This window comes from Pteropus medius, unplaced genomic scaffold (assembly GCF_902729225.1).
Source record: "Pteropus medius unplaced genomic scaffold, Ma_sr-lr_union100, whole genome shotgun sequence".
Taxonomy (NCBI): domain Eukaryota; kingdom Metazoa; phylum Chordata; class Mammalia; order Chiroptera; family Pteropodidae; genus Pteropus; species Pteropus medius.
The window spans coordinates 5027538-5045671 of record NW_024349799.1 but is presented as its reverse complement, the minus strand read 5'-3'; the positions used below and the strand labels follow the sequence as shown (position 1 = coordinate 5045671).

The window sequence follows — 18134 nt, the reverse complement described above, 5'->3', positions numbered from 1 at the left end:
AATATAATTCCTTAGTTTTTGATTCTGTGCTTATTACAGATAAAGTTCTGTCTCTTTCATTTGTCATCTGCTAATATTCTGCCTTGTTCTTGAATACTTGATTCCATATCTCATTCAGTAAGCAACTAGTGAGAGCCTGTGAGCACCAGAGCTAGGTGTTAGGGATTGAGAGATCAATAAAGATTCTTGCTCCCAAGAAATCACAAAAAGAGACAGATTCATATCTTAAGGGAGGGGTCCCCAAACCCCAGGCCGTGGACCGGTACTGGTCCATGGCCTGTTAGGAACGGGGGTAGCACAGCAGGAGGTGAGCGGCAGGCCAGCAAACAAAGCTTCATCTGTATTTGCCGCTATTCCCCAGCACTAGCATCACTGCCTCAGATCCACCTCAGATCATCAGGCATTAGATTCTCATAGGAGCACCAGTGCCTAGTGCCAAAAAAAGTTGAGGACCACTGCCTTAAGGTGTTCTTGAGAGCATTTTATAAACCAAATTGTGAGATAGAATTATTTGTCAGTTATAATTACTTCTTTAGCCCCAATATAATATAATGAATTAACTTTCCATACATTCTTACAGTCCTTTCAACTCCTAGACACACCTGGTCCACATACTCTATTATCTTAATCTGACACATTTCCCATTTTTTAAAATAGCTCTGTCTACAGCCATGCCACCCTGAATGTGCCCGATCTCGTCTGATCTCGGAAGCTAAGCAGGATCGGGCCTGGTTAGTACTTGGATGGGAGATCACCCAGGAATACCAGGTGCTGTAGGCATTAAAAAATAATAATAAAAAAAATTTTTTTTAAATAAAAATAAAAAATAGCTTCTTTCTTTCTACCAAATGATAGCTCTTTACTCTTGGTATCTTTTCAATTTTCTGGTTAATCTTAACCAGGCTCTGACACCAACTATTTATACTATCTCTAATATCTTCTTATCTTCACTTCCGTGTATATCTAAATATGTACATAAATAAGATCTAAGTTTTAGCTGCTCATTAGTTTTTTACTATCTCTCCCTCAACTACTCATCCTATCAAGGATATAATGTAGTTAAACACAGTATCTATCTTTTGCCAATTATGTATTATACCTCTTTATCTTTTTAATATACAGTAGTACTTTGAAAATAGTATGTTTAAACAATTTTTCTTGTTGTTCATGAAGCAGGTATGTTTAAAAAAACAAACAAACCTAAGTATCCTAACAGTTAAAGGAACAGAATATTTGTAAATTAAAAAAATACATATTGATAACAATAGCACTGATGCATAAGACAAAACAAAACAAAAATAAAAAGCACCATTACCAAGAAAAAAAAACTTTAAGAGGTTAAAATTAAAGTCTAATCGATTTAGGCTTTATATAAATTTCAAAGTCAATTAACAAGCAGTCTTACAAATAAATACCTCTAACAAACACTAAAATGGAAGAGTTGCTTTCTTCTCAAGCACCAGAAAAAGCACAGAGTTTGACAGTGAGTCAATAGCACAAAGGAAGTGACACTTATCTAGTACTATAACCCTGGTTTCTTCTGAAGAAACTAACTTCATTGTATATATGTGACAATTTACATGTAACCAGCGTGGAAGCTTTAAGGGGTATCTGGCTAATAAGAAAACCCAATTTTCAAGAGTGACAGTGTCAATAAATGCTCTGTGGCCAGTACAAAGGAAAAAAATAATAATAAAGTACCAGAAAAACCTCCAAAAAACTAAAGTTATAGTAAGGTACCAAATGATAGAGAAGGCTATGGCACTTTTTAGTAGTTACTGCTTGAACAAAACAATATAAAAGTGCTGAAGGTGGGAAATGTAATGCTGTATCTAGCAAGTAAAAACCATCTAAATTACATATTCTTTGACTACCAAAAAAATCTTCAGAAGATGAAAATCTTCAAAGATAAAAATATTTATATACCATCCTTAGAAATAATTTATTATACAACCCAACTTTTTTTTTTTTTTTTTTAACGCCTACAGCACCTGATATTCCTAGGTGGCCGACCCTGCTTAGCTTCCAAGATCAAACAAGATCAGGCACGTTCAGGGTGGCATGGCCGTAGACCCAATGTTTTAATTTCATAAATAAGGTTGATAAAAATTTTAACAAAAAATATGGAGAAAAGCTTACAAAATAATATACTTTAAACATAAAAAATGCTAAAAGTCACTCAAAGTTATGAGTAGTTTTTTCCCAAATAATCTATGTCACTACATCCCAGGCAACAGATATTTGACAAATGATGAGTCAACAGGTGGGGAAGTGTGTGTGTGTGTGTGTGTGTGTGTGTGTGTATCTCAGTAGAAATTGTACATATAACATTCAATACACATTTAACTATAGCTAGCTAGCTAGCTATATAATCTCATTAGAGAAGATAACTTAAAGCAATTTAAATTATTCTGTTCCCCAGTCTGTGACAGGAGGAAAGATTTTGCATTTTAAAGTTGTAAGAGACTTTTGAGATTATAGTAAAAAGACATCATATTATAGAACAGGAAGAGTAAGCCATGACAAATCCAGGGGGATAGGATTTATATAAAGCTAGTATATGGAGAAGCAGTACCCTCGGACTTGGTAACAGGAAAAATGATGAGAAGCACAACAAAACTTAAGATAAATTCTCCTGATTTTGCTGACATAACTCCAGTTATATACATAAAAATGGCTCAAAAAATTACATAAAATCAATATGGATAAGTAATGTCTTTCATGGGGTTTAACTTTTCAAGTTCCCTGTCTTAGATCAGATTACAGGTTCAGGTCTGTACAAATTTACTGGCTAGACACACAATCCCATTTATAAACAGCAGCCAGTGTAACAGTTGTTTCATTTTCTCCTTTTCTTTTTCTCGCCAAGATTAATTAGCATTACACACAGTATGCTCTTTGTTACAAATGTCTTCTTTCAGCTTGGAACTATAATATCTTTTCATCATCCAAAACTCTAATCTAGTTTTTTCAGTTATACAGAAGCCAAACACTATTTGTAACACTTCAGATAAACTACATAAAAAAGTAATTTTGATAAAATAGAAACGACTATCACCAGTGGATGCTTCGTGTATACTATCTTCACTTTGCAAATCATCATCGCTTTAAAGATAAACTGTAAAAGAAAATAATACTCTTATATACTTACTGTTGAAAGGCTGCCATTGTATTCTCTAAATTTTCTCCAGCACCTGTGAAAACATTAAATTTAAACTTCATTTACTTAACTACTTTGAATATTTTATTTTTTCATAAATTCATTTTAGTAAGATAATATCTAGTGCATCTTGACGTTTAGATATTATGTAGATATCACAAGTGTTTTAAAGAGTGTAATGTTATTTCAAATTGTTTTTTAGCTGCACCAGGAAGAATCAAAGATCAAAACAGCTACAGCAATGCAGGAGAGTTAGAAGAACCTAAACATGATTTTTAAACTATAATATCTGCTTGTCATAGAAAAGACAGAAGAGGACTTGGTACATATACACTTCCTTAGAGTTAAACTATCCTCCTCTGTATCCCCCACAGTCCCTTATGTATCTCTCTATTAATGCATTTACCATGTTATAGCATAAATTATTTATGTGCCTCTCTCCTTCCTTTCCCATGAATCACTTAAAATAAGTGATTGTGTTTTAATCACCTTGGCTGAAGGCAATAGAGTGTAGTAGTTGAAAGTGGAACTCTGGAGTTAGGATCTCTAAAACCATTTGATGTTTGTGTGACCCTAGGAAAGTTACCTAACCTCTCTGTTAGGCTGAACTACTTTATCTCTAAGAATGAGGATAATGATGGCACCTATCTCGTAGGATTGGTATTATTAAATGAATTAACGTGTCAAGTGCCATATGTCATCAATTTGAAAAATGATACCTTTTCTCTTTTTAACATCTCCGAAGTTGGGGTGCATTTGACAATGGATGGTAACAGTTTAATTGGTAAATTTTCTCTTAGCAGTACATAAAATTTGTACATCTTATAATTAATGGCATTAAATTCAATGTAATAGTGAATAGTTGATAAAACTAAAGAATTATTGCTATTATTACTACTATTGCCATTAATATAGTAACTAGTGTTTGGTGAATGTCTATTGCCTGAAGTCATGACATGTCATATGCCTGGAACATTCTCTTCACCACAGCCTCCCAATCTTTCTTAACCTTAATTCTAGAACAAATTCAGTCTCAACTCCTCCAGGAAAGCACTTTCTTATCACTTCAGATTACAATGATTCTTATTACAGACAAGAGTTAATTGAACTGGAGCTTCCAATCATTTTGGTCTCTGGCCTTTTTTACAGACTCCCTCATAAAGCTTTTGATTATGTGGGTTATATCCATTAATAAATACACATTAAAAAATGACTTCTTAAATTTTTATTTAAAAATAACAATAAACCCATTTCATGTTAACATTTTACGAAAAAATAACTTACCTTCCAAAAACTTTAACGAGAAGAGTAGCACTGTTTTACATTTTTGCAAATCTCTTTAATGTTAGGCTTAATAGAAGGCAGCTAGATTCTCATATCTGTTTCACACATATATGTCAACCTTCACACAGATACATAGTTGGGAATGAAAGATTTTTCTTTGAAATTACACCCAAATTCAACAAGTGCTTGTATTTTAAAAGTAAGTTGCAATGTGGAATTTGAATCTTATCTATGACCTTTTCATACTCTATTGTCTATCTAATAGATAAAACTCTATTATCCATTGGTCCATTACTCATGAATAGGTCTTTCACTCATGCATGGTTTTATAATATCATGCACTGGTCTTTTGGAAATTATTGATTCACTAAATTATGCTGATCTTCTAATCATTAACAGTTAATTATACAACATTTTTTAAAATCACAATCGCTAATACCTGATCTCATCAGGAAAATCTTTAAGAATTGGAAAGCTATCAAGATCACAGTGGAGGATACAAGTTTTCCAAAATTCTAATTTTTGCTTAAAAGCTCAAATTTAATGATTGGCATTGCCTTCATAGAAGGCAGCTAGATTAATGACAGACTAATTTTACTAATTTCAAAAAATATATCTGCCAAATATTCGAGTCTGAATACCCAGTTTGTCAGTTTTTTTTAAGTAAAAATGGTGTTCTGTGGGGGAAAAAAGTTAATTCAGCTCACAATTCAAATGACTGCGTAAGTGCTTTTTTCTCAAGACAACCATCATCATATGTTGGTATAGAGCAAAAGTGTTTTCTTTGTACTTCCAATTTTGTCACACAGAATATTAAAAGTTATATGTACTCAAGGGTTGAAATTTAATAAAATTAATAATTTTTACTACCACATCAAAGATAGTCTTAAGTAAAACTGCCTATTTTTTAAAACAGTGAGTGTGTGATAGTGAAGAATACAAATGGCTTCTAGTACACTTGGCACCACTGCTTTCAGTCATGGTAGAGACTGCAATTTTACCCACTACTGCTTTTGCACCATCGGCACAAATGTCAATAAAGTGAAAAAGATAAATAATGTTTTATGAAAACAGTTTTGACCTTGCAGTCCAATGAAAAGTTCTCGGGGACTCCCAGACCACACTTTGAAAACCACTGTCTTAAATAATGACGATAAACATCAGGAAGGAGGAAGGAGGAAAGAAACAAAGGAATGATTCTACAAATGTTCTGTATCTTGACCTAAGTGGTAGCTACCTGGCTGTGCACATGTATTTTTTTAATTAAGCTGTACACTTAAGGTTAGTGCTACTACATGCATGCTACACCCAAATTTTTAAAAAATGACTTTAGTTCTAAGTCTGATTATTTTTGCATTCCGCTATATTAAACTAAACCCTGAGAAGGCATTTTGAAAGCAAGTATTGAGGGGAACATCTATCCCTCACTATGTGTTTCCACGCATGGGAGAAAAATTCCACTCAAGAACACTTTTAACTCTTCTTTACTCTCTCATACACTCATACTCATGGAAGCAGAAGTGACTTACAAGAAAGAACAGTCAGTCCATCTGCAACCCAACTCTTCACAGTTCTCTTAATTTGCAGTGGCCCACCTTCAGAAGGAACAAAATTTCTGCTCATTATTACACAATGTTTGCCAGGGCAAGCCCTACCAATGTAAACAAAAGGCCTCCAGTTTTAGGGTTAAGTTCAATTTAGAGAGAGCATTATATAGTACACATTCAGCACTATTAATCATAAAGTTAATGTTTTCACTTCCATCTTTCTGATGCCAATATTTTATTTCTCAACAAGTTCCAGACTTGCAAAGGGAAAGTAAGTAGTGTTTTTATTAGCCTTCTCAAATTCCAATAGCAAGGGTTCTGTAATATACGTCTTTTAGAATATTCCACAAAATAGTGTTCAATAAATATTATATTTGAAATGATATATCTGAATTTTGTTTCAAAATAATCTGGGTGAGAAGAATTAGCAAGGATACAGATGAAACAAAACTGAGTATGAGTTGATAATTGCTTGTATCTGGGTGACGAGTTCTTAAGAATTTTACTACTTTTGGATATGTTTGAAATATACCATTATAAAAAGTTCAAAAGATACTTATTGTTTGATCTTTCGGTTTGGGGGAAAAAAAGGAAAAAGATAGGGTAAAGATTTGGTACTCTGAAATCAATTTCCCACAGTTAATATAATTATCACTAATATTTAAATTGAAAATCTGCCTATTTGTCTTTTATGTCTGCTTTCCATATTAATTTTAATTCATTTAAATCTAAGAGCTTAAGCATGCAAACATTGTTACTTGAGATCTTGAATCTATTTTATAAGTTTATAAAATTACATAGCAATACTAAAATATTGAAAAGGTGGTCTATTACTAAGATATTAATAATAAACAGAAGCTGGATACTGTGCTTAGCACTCTAAATTTCATTAAAAACCCCATAACCATGGTAAGTATTACTACCTCCAGAAAAAAAATTGAGTAATGTCACATAACCAACAAGAGGAACTGGGATTTGACCATGAGCAGTATGATTTCAGATCCTACCCTTTTTACCAAAAACTGTGCTGCAGCTCCTATACTGCCATACATGTAACAACTTTATTTCAGTTTTACAGGTAAATTGTTCATATTGGTCCTCATTCCCATATTCTTCTATTTGTCTGTAAAGCTTGAAGATAAATTCCACAACAATAATACTAGCAAATTACTTGTTAGATTCATATGGTGAAAGCCTGGAGAGTAACTATGGGACTCATTAAGAAGTATGCCATTCCTCCCCAAGGAATTATTTGGTGTTAAGTCTTCTCTCACGAAATGGTTTAAATTCCTTTTCTTTCCAATTATCATCACATCATTCACAGAAGCGCGCTTGCCATTAACTTTGCTTCTCCCTCAATAAGCAACTTAAACAACGCATGGCTTTGCAAATAACAATTCTACATACAAACAAAAGTTTAATTTTAATTAGTTATATATCTTGTCATAATTTCAACAATTTTCCTATAATTATATTTAATTTTTCTAAATTTCTATAGCTTTATATATATGTGTATATATAATATATATATTCTCATTGCTGAAAGTAAGTACACTTGATTTTGCTTTAAGCAGGAAAGTACTATTAAGTAAATGATAAATAACTATATTACTAATATAATATCAGTAGGAATGAGTGAGCCACTTGGAAAAGTCCTTAGTGACAAGTGAAGAAGAGTCCCTGAAAATAGGAATGAGAGAACAAGAGCTGAAGAGAAAGAATCAATACTCTGACACAGAACATGTTTCAGGGTACAACTGCAAAATGCTACTTCCAGTGACACTTTGGGACTCAAATTGATGCCTCAATTTTCTCCGTGAACAACCAATTAAAGTTTAGGACCCAGAAGCAACCAGTGTCCAAGAGCAATTTTTACCCTCAAACTTACCACCTGTCAAATCAATCTAGGGCAGGATGCCCATACTGTGACAGTACTCTGCCTTGATTCCGAGGGTGAAAGATTAGGAGAGAAGGTTAAGATTTGATCAGTTGGTGATATTTAATTCTTTGGCCACTAAACCCTAATAAATAGACCTCTTTTAAAAAAGCCTGTTGCTTAATCCAACTGACCCATAGAGACAGGTTAGGGAGTTATTTCCATGCTGTCCTATCTCTAGCTAACTCAGTGACATCTGAAATAAATGTATATACAGTATAATTCTAAATGTAGGACAATGTGTACTCAAAGGATATACTTCAAAATATTAACAGAGATTATTTCCAGAGAGTAAAGTTTAGGAACTATTTTTTCTTTTCTCATTTCCATATTTTCCAAATTTTCTACAATGAACATGAGTTACTTATGCAACTGAAAAAATATTAATAAAATTCATAATTTCATAGAGAAATTAAGCAAATGGCTTTGAGAGTATTACACGCTTTCTATTTAATTCAAGGGAATATATCTTTGGTCCTATTGGTGTTTCATCAATACACTGTAGTTATAAAAAGTGTTCTTGGTCAAATAAATTTGGGAAACACATGGAAAATATCTAGCATGCAGTAGATAATCGGCAGACAAAAAGCTATTATTTTAATTATATGTTAGTATCTGTACTAAAGGCTAAAGACACAAGAATAAAATCTAAAACTTGGCCTTGAGGAGCTCAGTCTAGTAACGGAAGCAGACGTATTAATATATCCCATTACAATATAATGCAATACAACGTATGCTTTAAAGAAGTAAGAACAAAGTAAGCCTACAGCATTTAATTTTTGAAACAGAGTATTTTCCACCTTCAAGGGCAATCAATCTCAGAAAAGGCAAAAGTGTTCACTAAAACATAAGTATAGGGTGATCTCGTCTTTCTCAATCAACCCAAAGCTCTACTGCAAACTACAAATGTGGATCTCCTGTATCCATGCTTATATCTCCAAACAATTTTACAATTTTCAAAGTGCTTTTTAATACACCTAATTCTCCTAACAACCCAAAGAGAAGCAAAGCAAACAGTCTCCATTTGTAGATAAGGAAATGCAAGCTTGTTCCCAAGGCTAATTAGTGGTAGGTCCAGAAACTGACTCAGGTGATGATGCTCTTATAACAGACATAATATAGTACACATTAAGAGTTTCAGGTTATAGCAATTCATTAAACACATGTACTTTAAACACATGTAACGATCAATGTTTCCATCTTGGAATGGTCATAAATCTGGTTTACAGGAAATAGCAGGTATTTGCAGTTAGAGCAATAGAGAATTAACCCAAATGTTAGTGATATCCAGAGAGACTAATGATTGCTGTTATTAGTGTCCAAGAAAAAAATGAAAAGCAAGCAAGGAGGTGACTCCTCTGTAGTCTATTATTTTCCAGAAACTTAGTACCTTGAGTTACAAAGTGTTTTTTAATATATTCCTCCTCTATCACTCTGATTCAACTGTTATTTGGTGCACATACTCAGCAAAAGTGGATTAAGAACACACAGAAACTTACTGCAATGCTTTAGACCATCACAAGTAGATTTTGAGCCTGCAGATATTTAACAAGATTATTTCTTCTAAAATAAAATTTAGATCATCCATAATGACAGTTTAGATAGCTTTTTAGAAGACCTAGTTTTGTTTTGTTTTGAGTTTTTAGTAAGCACACTTTTCTTTTTTTTTAAGTCAGTAAACACAACTACAGTGTGTACCACTATCTCCAGAACAGGACAACCACCATTGAAAATTGCTTCTACAGCAATGACTTAAAACACTAGAAGTTGGTTTTTGGCTTTAATGGTTGAAGGCTCATTCGTAGTCAAATGTCATCCTACAGTTTAGTTATGTGTCTATTAAAATTCAGATAAATCAAACAAGGAATAACATGGCATTTAGCTGGTGACTCCTTAAAACCTTTGATGTTCTTCAGGAGTGGAAGACCAGCATAATCACTGAAGGCACTCTTTAGTACTATGTTTAGTACTGTGATAAAATTACACAGATTATACAGAAGAATGCTAATGTATTTCTGTGATATTTAAAACCTCATTCCTGGCCAATTCTTGTTAGAAGAGTTATAGTTCTAAATCAAGTTTTAGACTGAAAATTTAGAAATTGACCATTTCTAGTATTAAACTATAAACTCTAAGCAATTTTAACCTAGGTTAACATTCATTTCTAAAGAACTCTGAGTTAAAATTGATTGAAATAATCTAATTTCACATTTTATACATCAGGCTTAAAATGAAATAGACACTTATTTCTCAATAATGAAGAAGCAAAGATTTGGCCTGCTCTCTGGGAAATCAGAAGGTAGACTATCTAGGCTCCTTTTAGCAAGACATTTTTCCAAAAGGAAACTTTTTTGTTTTCTTTAAACAATACTGTACTGTCATAAACTAAATCATCTTTCTGTCTTTTGGAAATCTATGTGTCACTGTTGGGGTGGAGGAACTAAAAAAAAAAAAAATACAGGTGCAAGGTTTGCAGCCTTGGGAACCAGGACTCTCCAGTTTTTGTCCCAGTCCAGCCCAAGCTCTAATTGTGACCTTGGAAAGTGTACGCGTTTCTGGGACTCAGTTTCTCTCTCTTCTCAATCGTCATGCTCAGAGTGGGGGGTGGAGGTTGGACTGGCTGCAGCACGTTCCAGGTTCACGCAGTTCCTCAGCCCTTGGAAGATCCCAGGATCGCCCCCCACCCCCACAAACTCAAACATTGGCTCGCTGGGAGCAGTCTGTTCCTGGTTACCGCGCCCCGGTATCCCCCGGCTCTGCCTCGCGCTTCCCGCTTGTTCCTTGCTGCTAGGTAGGCACATTGCGATCGCTCTTCCATCTGCCGAGAAAACGCTCCATCTACCGTTCATTCTCACCCTGGTCCTTCCTCCTCCTGAGAATTCCTGACACCACTGCACTTGAGATCCTCACCCTGGCTCTGTCTCAAGACCCCTTTCCTTCTCGTTGCAGACTCCTCCTTCACAACGCCTTCACCTCTAGGGCAGCCTCCTCTTCACACATCCCCATGCTTCCTCAAACTCTCACGTATTTCCACCCGCCAGCCTTGCCGGAAGCATGGGGACAAAAAAAAAGCCTCCCCCATCCCCGCCATCGGGTTCTGGGGACCCCTCTCACCTCCACGGTGAGAGATGTGTTTACTGAGGAATCGCTGCTTCTTTCTCTGGTGCAGCAAGGTCGGGTATTTGAGCAACAAGAATGAGGTCACCAAGTACCCTCCCAGGGTGGAGAGAAGGTAAAAAGCCGCGGTGGACGACATCTCAGCCACCGTATGGAAAGTCTCCCACCGCCGGGGCCTCTGAATTCCGCTTCGGCGGTCGCAACGGCTGCGGCGGCGGCGGCGGCGGCGGCGGCGACGGCGGCTGCTGGAGGTCTTCCCGCCCCCAGCCGGTGCCAGCGGTGCAGCGCACTTGTCCGCCGGCCCACGACGCAGGCGCAGCCGGACCCAGGAGCCCCGGCAACAAAAGGGCCCCCGCACGCAGGCGCGCTCCGGCTGCTGGGTAGAAGCCCGCAGAGGACCTGTAACCAGTTTCTGTCACCTAGCTTTGTGGTCGGCCCCGAAGCTCCAAACTGAGGCGAAAGCTTGGAAACCTGCCAGTGCCTTCGGCATCACTCGGGCAGAAAAGGCTAGTCAAGAAGAGCCTTCAGGAAGTCCTGACATAATTAGAAGATCCACATCAAAAAGGAAAGATTCCAGCGCAGAGTCTTAGCCCCAACTCTAAGGAATGCAAATCAGTTACCCATAGAGGACTTAGAGCTTGCTAAAACCAGTAATAAAGCTATCCATTTCTCTAGCCAAGAAAGAACTTTTCCTATTGTCACACATAACCATAAAAAGGTACTAGTTTATCAGTCAAATATTTGAGGGATGGTCTCCTTTCTCATTGGTGTTGAAATGCAATTCCCAGGCCTTGTAATTGGATAGACAGTCAAGAAATATTTGTCGACTTACAAGTCCATTTAAAATAAGGAAACGTTGACAAGGCTATAGGTTATCACTTAAAAGTCTCAGGAAGACCGGAAACGAAATTCCAGAAGGCCCAACCAGTTTCCCCTTCATTCCACGCATTCCAAACTACTAAAACTTGATAAGAGCCATATTTTAAATGCAAAAGAATTAACCATGGGCTGGGGGAGAAATTTCGGCAACAGCATATTTCCCACTGAAGTGGAATGCAGAGTGATTATTTAAAATCTTGTGATTCTTGACTCTAGCTTAAGCAAATTACTCTCTTCCATTTATTTGTAAAATGAGAAATTTTTTACTAAATGATAAACTTCAACTCTCACATTCTGTTAATTATCTTGTTTCCCCCAAATTCTAGTTTCCTTTAAGAGGAGTAAATAAAATTTAGAAAAGATTCTTGAAAAGAGTGGCCTTTATTAGATTTTAAAAAGTAGCTAAAAAAGATTTTTGCATCAATTTACCATCAGTAGTAGTCTCTCTCTTGATCTAACACCAAAATACCCAAAGGAATGGTAAAGCCTTTGTAGAAAAAAAAATTTAAGTATAAATATTTCTAAATACAACTGTAGGGGTTCAGAACAAGTCACCCCAAGAGGTGCTACTCTGGCATGCAGATTATTTCAACCTGAAAATAATCAAGGTTTGTTATGGTGCGAATGATTCTAAGACCCACGGAGCCAATTGAGATTAATTATGAGCCTTTATTAGCTTTATTAGCCGGCCAGCGATTGACTCTCTACCACGCAGGGTTAGAGGAGTTCAGCCCCTGGGGTTTGAGAGTGAGGCAGTTATAAAACCCAGAACAAGCAAGCAGAATTCAGAAGCAAAAGTTGGCCATTAGCATAATACATCACCTAGTACCACACCCTGGTTAACAAGTAAGTGGATTACAGAAGCAGACATTGACCATCTACGTGTCTTATACAGTACACCTCCTAAACCACACCCAAGCAAGTAGGACAACTTCTGGTATCTAAAGATATTTCTTCCCTGTAACTGACTTAGCTAGTTGGCTCATTTGAAAATTTTCTACCCTTAACAGGTTCAGAATGCTCAGGAAGAAACTTTGGCCTTCCCCCTTATGACCTAAAAGAATTTAAGGTAAAAGATCTGCTCCAGGAAGAGAGGTATCACCTTAAATAACTATGGTGTAATCTGAACTAGTATGATAGGGAGTGTTTAAAAAAAAAAAACCACAAGCCTAAAATGGCATCACTTACTAAAAGGCCATGATACCAAACCTAGATTTAATACTTAATCTAATTGCAGTTTCAACCTCTCCCAGAAACATAATCTTAATCAACAAGTATGGAATTTTCTGGTCAAGCACCAATAATCACAAGGGCCCCCATAGAAAGAAGAGACAATCTGCATGATAAAAACCCTTCCCTTTCTCTTCTCCTGAAGAAAAGCTGTCCCAGCCCCAAAATAATTATTTTCTTTCACTAACAGCTCCCTTTGCCCCACCTTGCTTCCTATAAAAATCTTCCATTTTGTATAACCCCTCAGAGCACCCTTCTAGTTGCTAGATGGGATGCTGCACGATTCATGAATTGCTTAATAAAACCCATTAGATCTTCAAATTCACTTGGTTGGGTTTTGTTTTTTAACAGAAGGAACCTAGCAAGGCCCTTTTGATCAAAGTTCTCCCTGTGTTCCATTGTTTCAAGATGGCCCAACAAATATTTATTGTTTACTAAACATTAACTCTTCATCCTTGCAAATTGCCTTACTTCTTCTTAAAGTTCTAGGCCCCCACATCTTCCTTCTTCGTCCAAAATGACATCTTTTTGCCTTACTGTCTTTGGAATTTTCGTGCTTATGTGAATTCTCCATTTGTACCTATTAAAAGTTGATTTTCTCCTGTTAATATGTTGTGTCATTTTAAATATTCAACCACCCAGAAGAACTAAGATGAAAGAGGAAATGTTACCCCATCCTTGACACAACCAAACTTTTCAAAGCAAAACATTTTTAAAAAACTCATGAGTTGAAAAATTTTGCCTTGTTCTGTTTAGGACTCTCGGATTATGTCTTACAGGTCAGCTGATGTACGTGGTTCTTTCTTCCTTTTCCAAAATCTCACCTAATAGCAACTTTTTAGATTCTATGACTATTATTTATAATGAGTACAGATACATGTATGCAACAAATATTACCTAAAAAAAAAAATCTATATAACTAAGAATATTTAACCTTCAAATATAGAGGCACCTGTGGTTTAATAGATAGAGTCCTGAACTTAGAAACCATAGACATAGCTATACCATTTACAAGCTGAATTACTTTGGGCATATCACTTAGTTTAAGCCTCATTTTCCACATCTGTAAAATGGGAATAATAGTATTTACCCTCACAGGGGTATTTTGAGGAGCTAATGAAGTAAAATGAAAGCATTAAAAGTATCCTATAGAGTTAAGCTTTCGGTCAAGATGGTGGAGTAGGTAAAGGTTGTGCTGACATCTCACAACCATGTCAAAATTACAACTGAATTATAAACAACCGTCATTGAGAATTACCTGAACTCTAGTTGAACAGGACTCCTATATCTAAGGATATACAGAAGAAGCCACCTCAACACTGTTATGAGGGGCAGAAGTGCTGAATTCCCACATGTGGCAGTTAAAAATTGGGAGAGATATCTTTGGTGTAGAGCTCCCTCCTGAGGAGCACAAGGGGGGTCACAGCCCCACTGCAGGATTCACAGCCTGGGGTGCCAGTGTTGGGGAGATAAGTCCCCATAACTTCTGGCTGTGAAAACCAATGGAGATTGTGGCTGAGTAAAACTGAGGGCAGTCAGAATCCCAGGCGTTCCTCTTAGAGGGCCCTCACAGGGACTTACTTGCTGATGGACTCACTCACTCTGAGTTCCAGTGCTGCAGCAGCAGCTCCAAAAGTGCCAGGGACATATGGGGAGGAAATGAATTGTCTGGCTTTGGGAAGAGGGCTGGAGGAGCAGCTTCCTCCCTGACACTAGTGCTGACAGAATTCATTGTTTCTTTGTTGAGCCCAACTCCAGCCCAGCATGCAGACACTGATGGGCACCATATCTGAGTTTCCATCAACCTGATTAACACTATTCACCCCTCCCTGGTGAGTCCCTGAGACCCCATCCTATCCATCTTGTGGGTCTAGTCAAGCCACTTCCAGTGATTTTTCCATACAAACGACCAGTCTTGGCTCATGCTGTGGACTTTCTTAAAGTCTCTCAAAGGTTCACAAACCCCAAACAAGCAGCATCAGGCCTCAGCATGCCCTGTACCTCTTGCAAAGTAACCCCAAACCCGGCACTAGCAGCAGCTGGCTTCAGTTTGCAACTTACTCTCTCCCAGGCACTTCCAAGCCCAGCACAATAGCAACTATCTGCAGATCACTTCATAGTTCATACTAAGTGGCTTCCGACCAGGCACAGGCAGCAGCTGATCTTGGCTTGCAACAGAGCCCCCTCGAGAGGCCCCAGAACCAATACACCTGGTGGCTGGATTCAAACCACACCAGAGAACCACCCAACCACTTCCACAAATGACACACCCAAAGGGCAGACTGGGCAGTTACCAGAGCCCTGCTAAAGCAAATCATACTCTCTAGGGTCAGTCCCTGCACAACAGCTTCTCCAATGTAGTCACCAGCCAGTCCTCACAACCAATCAGCCTGAGGTTTAAGCCCTCCCATTGACATACACATGGCAACCAAGGCTCAATTACAACAGGAGAGCACAGACAGCCCACACAAGGGACATACCTGGAGCACTCAGCTCAGGTGACCAGGGAGATTGCACTACTGAGTCCCACAGGACACCTACTACATAAGGGCATTTTACTAAGATGGGAAGACATAGCAGCTCTACCTGATACATAGAAACAAACACAGGGAAGCAGCTAAAAATGGGGAGACAAAGAAACATGTCCCAAATGAAAGAATAGAACAAAGCTCTAGAAAAAGAACTAAAGAAATGGAGACAAGCAATCTACTAGACGCAGAGTTCAAAAGACTAGTTATAAGGATGCTCAATGATCTCAGTGAGAACTTCAACAAAGATAGAGGAAACATAAAAATGGAGATAGAAAACATAAAAAAGAACCAGTCAGAAATGAAGAATATAATAACTGAAGAAAGAACATAGTAGAAGGAATTAACAATAGATTGGATGAAGCAGAGGATCAAATCAGAGATTTGGAAGATAAGGTAGTAGAAAACACACAATCAGAACAGCAACAAGAAAAAAGAATCAAAAAAATGAGAATAGTTTAAGGGGACTCTGGGACAACATCAAGTGTACTAACATTGGCATCATAAAGGTAGCAGAAGGAGAAGAGAGAGAGAGCAAGGAATTAAAAACCTATTCAAAGAAATAATGACAGAAAACTTCCCAACCTGGTGAAGGAAATAGACATACAACCCCAGGAATCACAGAGAGTCTCAAACAAGGGGAGCCCAAAGAGGCCCACACCAAGACACATCATAATTAAAATGCCAAAGGTTAAAGACAAAGACAGAATCTTAAAAGCAGCAAGAGAAAAGCAGTTAGTTATCTACAAAGGAGCTCCCATAAGACTGTCAGCTGATTTCTCAACAGAAGCTTTGCAGGCCAGAAGGGATTGGCACAAAATATTCAAAATGATGAAAAACGAGGACCTACAACCAACATTACTCTACCCAGCAAAGCTATAATTTAGAATTGAAGGATAGATAAAGAGCTTCCCGGACAAGAAAAAGCTAAGAGTCCTTCTCCACCAAAGAAGTATTACAAGAAATATTAAAAGGACTTCTCTAAGAAGAAGAAAGACCAAAAATATGAATAATAAAATGGTAATAATTTTAAATGTAAATGGATTAAATGCTCCAATCAAAAGACATAGGGTGGCTGGATGGATAAGAAAACAAGGCCCTTCCATATGCTGCCTACAAGAGATTCATTTTAGATTGAAAGACACACAGACTGAACGTAAAGGGATGGAAAAAGATATTTCATGAAAATGGAAATGAAAACAAAATCTGGGGTGACAATACTTATACCAGACAAAATAGACTTTCAAACAAAGGCTATAACAAGAGACAAAGAAAGGACCCAGTAATCCCATTTCTGAGTATTTATCTGAAGAAACCCAAAACACTACTTCGAAAGGACGTATGCATCCATATATGCATTTCAGCATTATTTACAATAGTCAAAATATGAAAGCAACCTGGGTGTCCATCAATGGATAAATGAAGAAGAGGTGGTGCATATTATACAATGGAATATTACTCAGCCATGAAAAAGAATGAAATCTTGGCATCTGCAACAACATGGATGGACCTAGAGGGTATTGTGCTGAGTGAAGTAAGTCAGACAGAGAAAGACAAATGCCATATGATTTCACTTATGTGTGGAATCTGAAGAACAAAATAACTAAATAAACAAAATGAACAAATTCATAGATACAGAGAACATTTTGATGGTTGCCAGATGGGTTGGAGGTTGAGGGGATGAGTGAAAATGGGGAAGGTTTACAAAGTACAAATTGGTAGTTACAAAATAAGCATGGGAATGTAAAGTATAGCATAAGGAATATAGTCAATAATACTGTAATAACTATGAGTGGTGTCAGATAGGTACGAGATTTATTGGGGTGATCCCTTTGTAGATTATATAATTGTCTAATCACTATGTTGTACACCTAAAACTAATATAATATTGTATGTCAATTGTAATTTAAAAATAAATTATAAAAAAATAAGTTTCCTACATAAGTATTATATAGGATAGAACCATTTCTCTGTTATAAGATAGAACCGTTTCTCTGTTATCAAAAAATCTGCAAAACATGTACAGAATTATTCAAAAGAAGTAACCAAGCAGGAGCCTATATACCTTATTGGAGGCCCAAGAGAATGAACACTAATGAAAGAACAAGCAAGCTATAATAGTAGAACAGCATCTTTTAAAAAATTACACCAATATGACCAGAGATGTCTTCTAAGATGAAAGAGGTTATATTTTGAGGGAAATTTACAAGAGGCTCCAAAGTTAATAAGACATTATTTAAACCTAGGAAGTAATCAATTATCACGGGTGTGTGTGGGGGGGAATGTAGAAAAAGAAAAAGTATCAGAAATCATTGGCCTTACTGTTTCACTGTAAAGAGAAAACTGATGTCCGGAGAGGTAGCAGTTTGCTCAAGACTATACAACTAGTGGCTGATGTTATAATAAGGTTACCAATTTTAATTCAGTTCAAGAGCTCAGAGAAGATAATATTG

At 36.8% G+C, this 18134-nt stretch overlaps 1 protein-coding gene and 1 non-coding gene across 2 annotated transcripts in view; one reads left to right on the top strand and one right to left on the bottom strand.

Moving 5' to 3' along the window:
- GDPD1 (glycerophosphodiester phosphodiesterase domain containing 1) overlaps window positions 1-11334 on the bottom strand; it is a 37339-nt gene extending 26005 nt beyond the window's left edge. Inside the window, exons 1-2 of the mRNA XM_039885791.1 lie at window positions 11042-11334; window positions 3152-3194 (exon numbers count right to left, since the gene is read on the bottom strand). Of these exons, the coding sequence (XP_039741725.1) occupies window positions 3152-3194; window positions 11042-11183 (185 nt within the window). The 5' untranslated portion in view covers window positions 11184-11334. The remainder of the gene's footprint in view (window positions 1-3151; window positions 3195-11041) is intronic.
- On the top strand, window positions 662-780 carry LOC120621243 (5S ribosomal RNA). Its single transcript, XR_005658101.1, has one exon. It is a non-coding gene; the product is annotated as a 5S ribosomal RNA (ribosomal RNA).
- Window positions 11335-18134: the final 6800 nt, after the last annotated feature.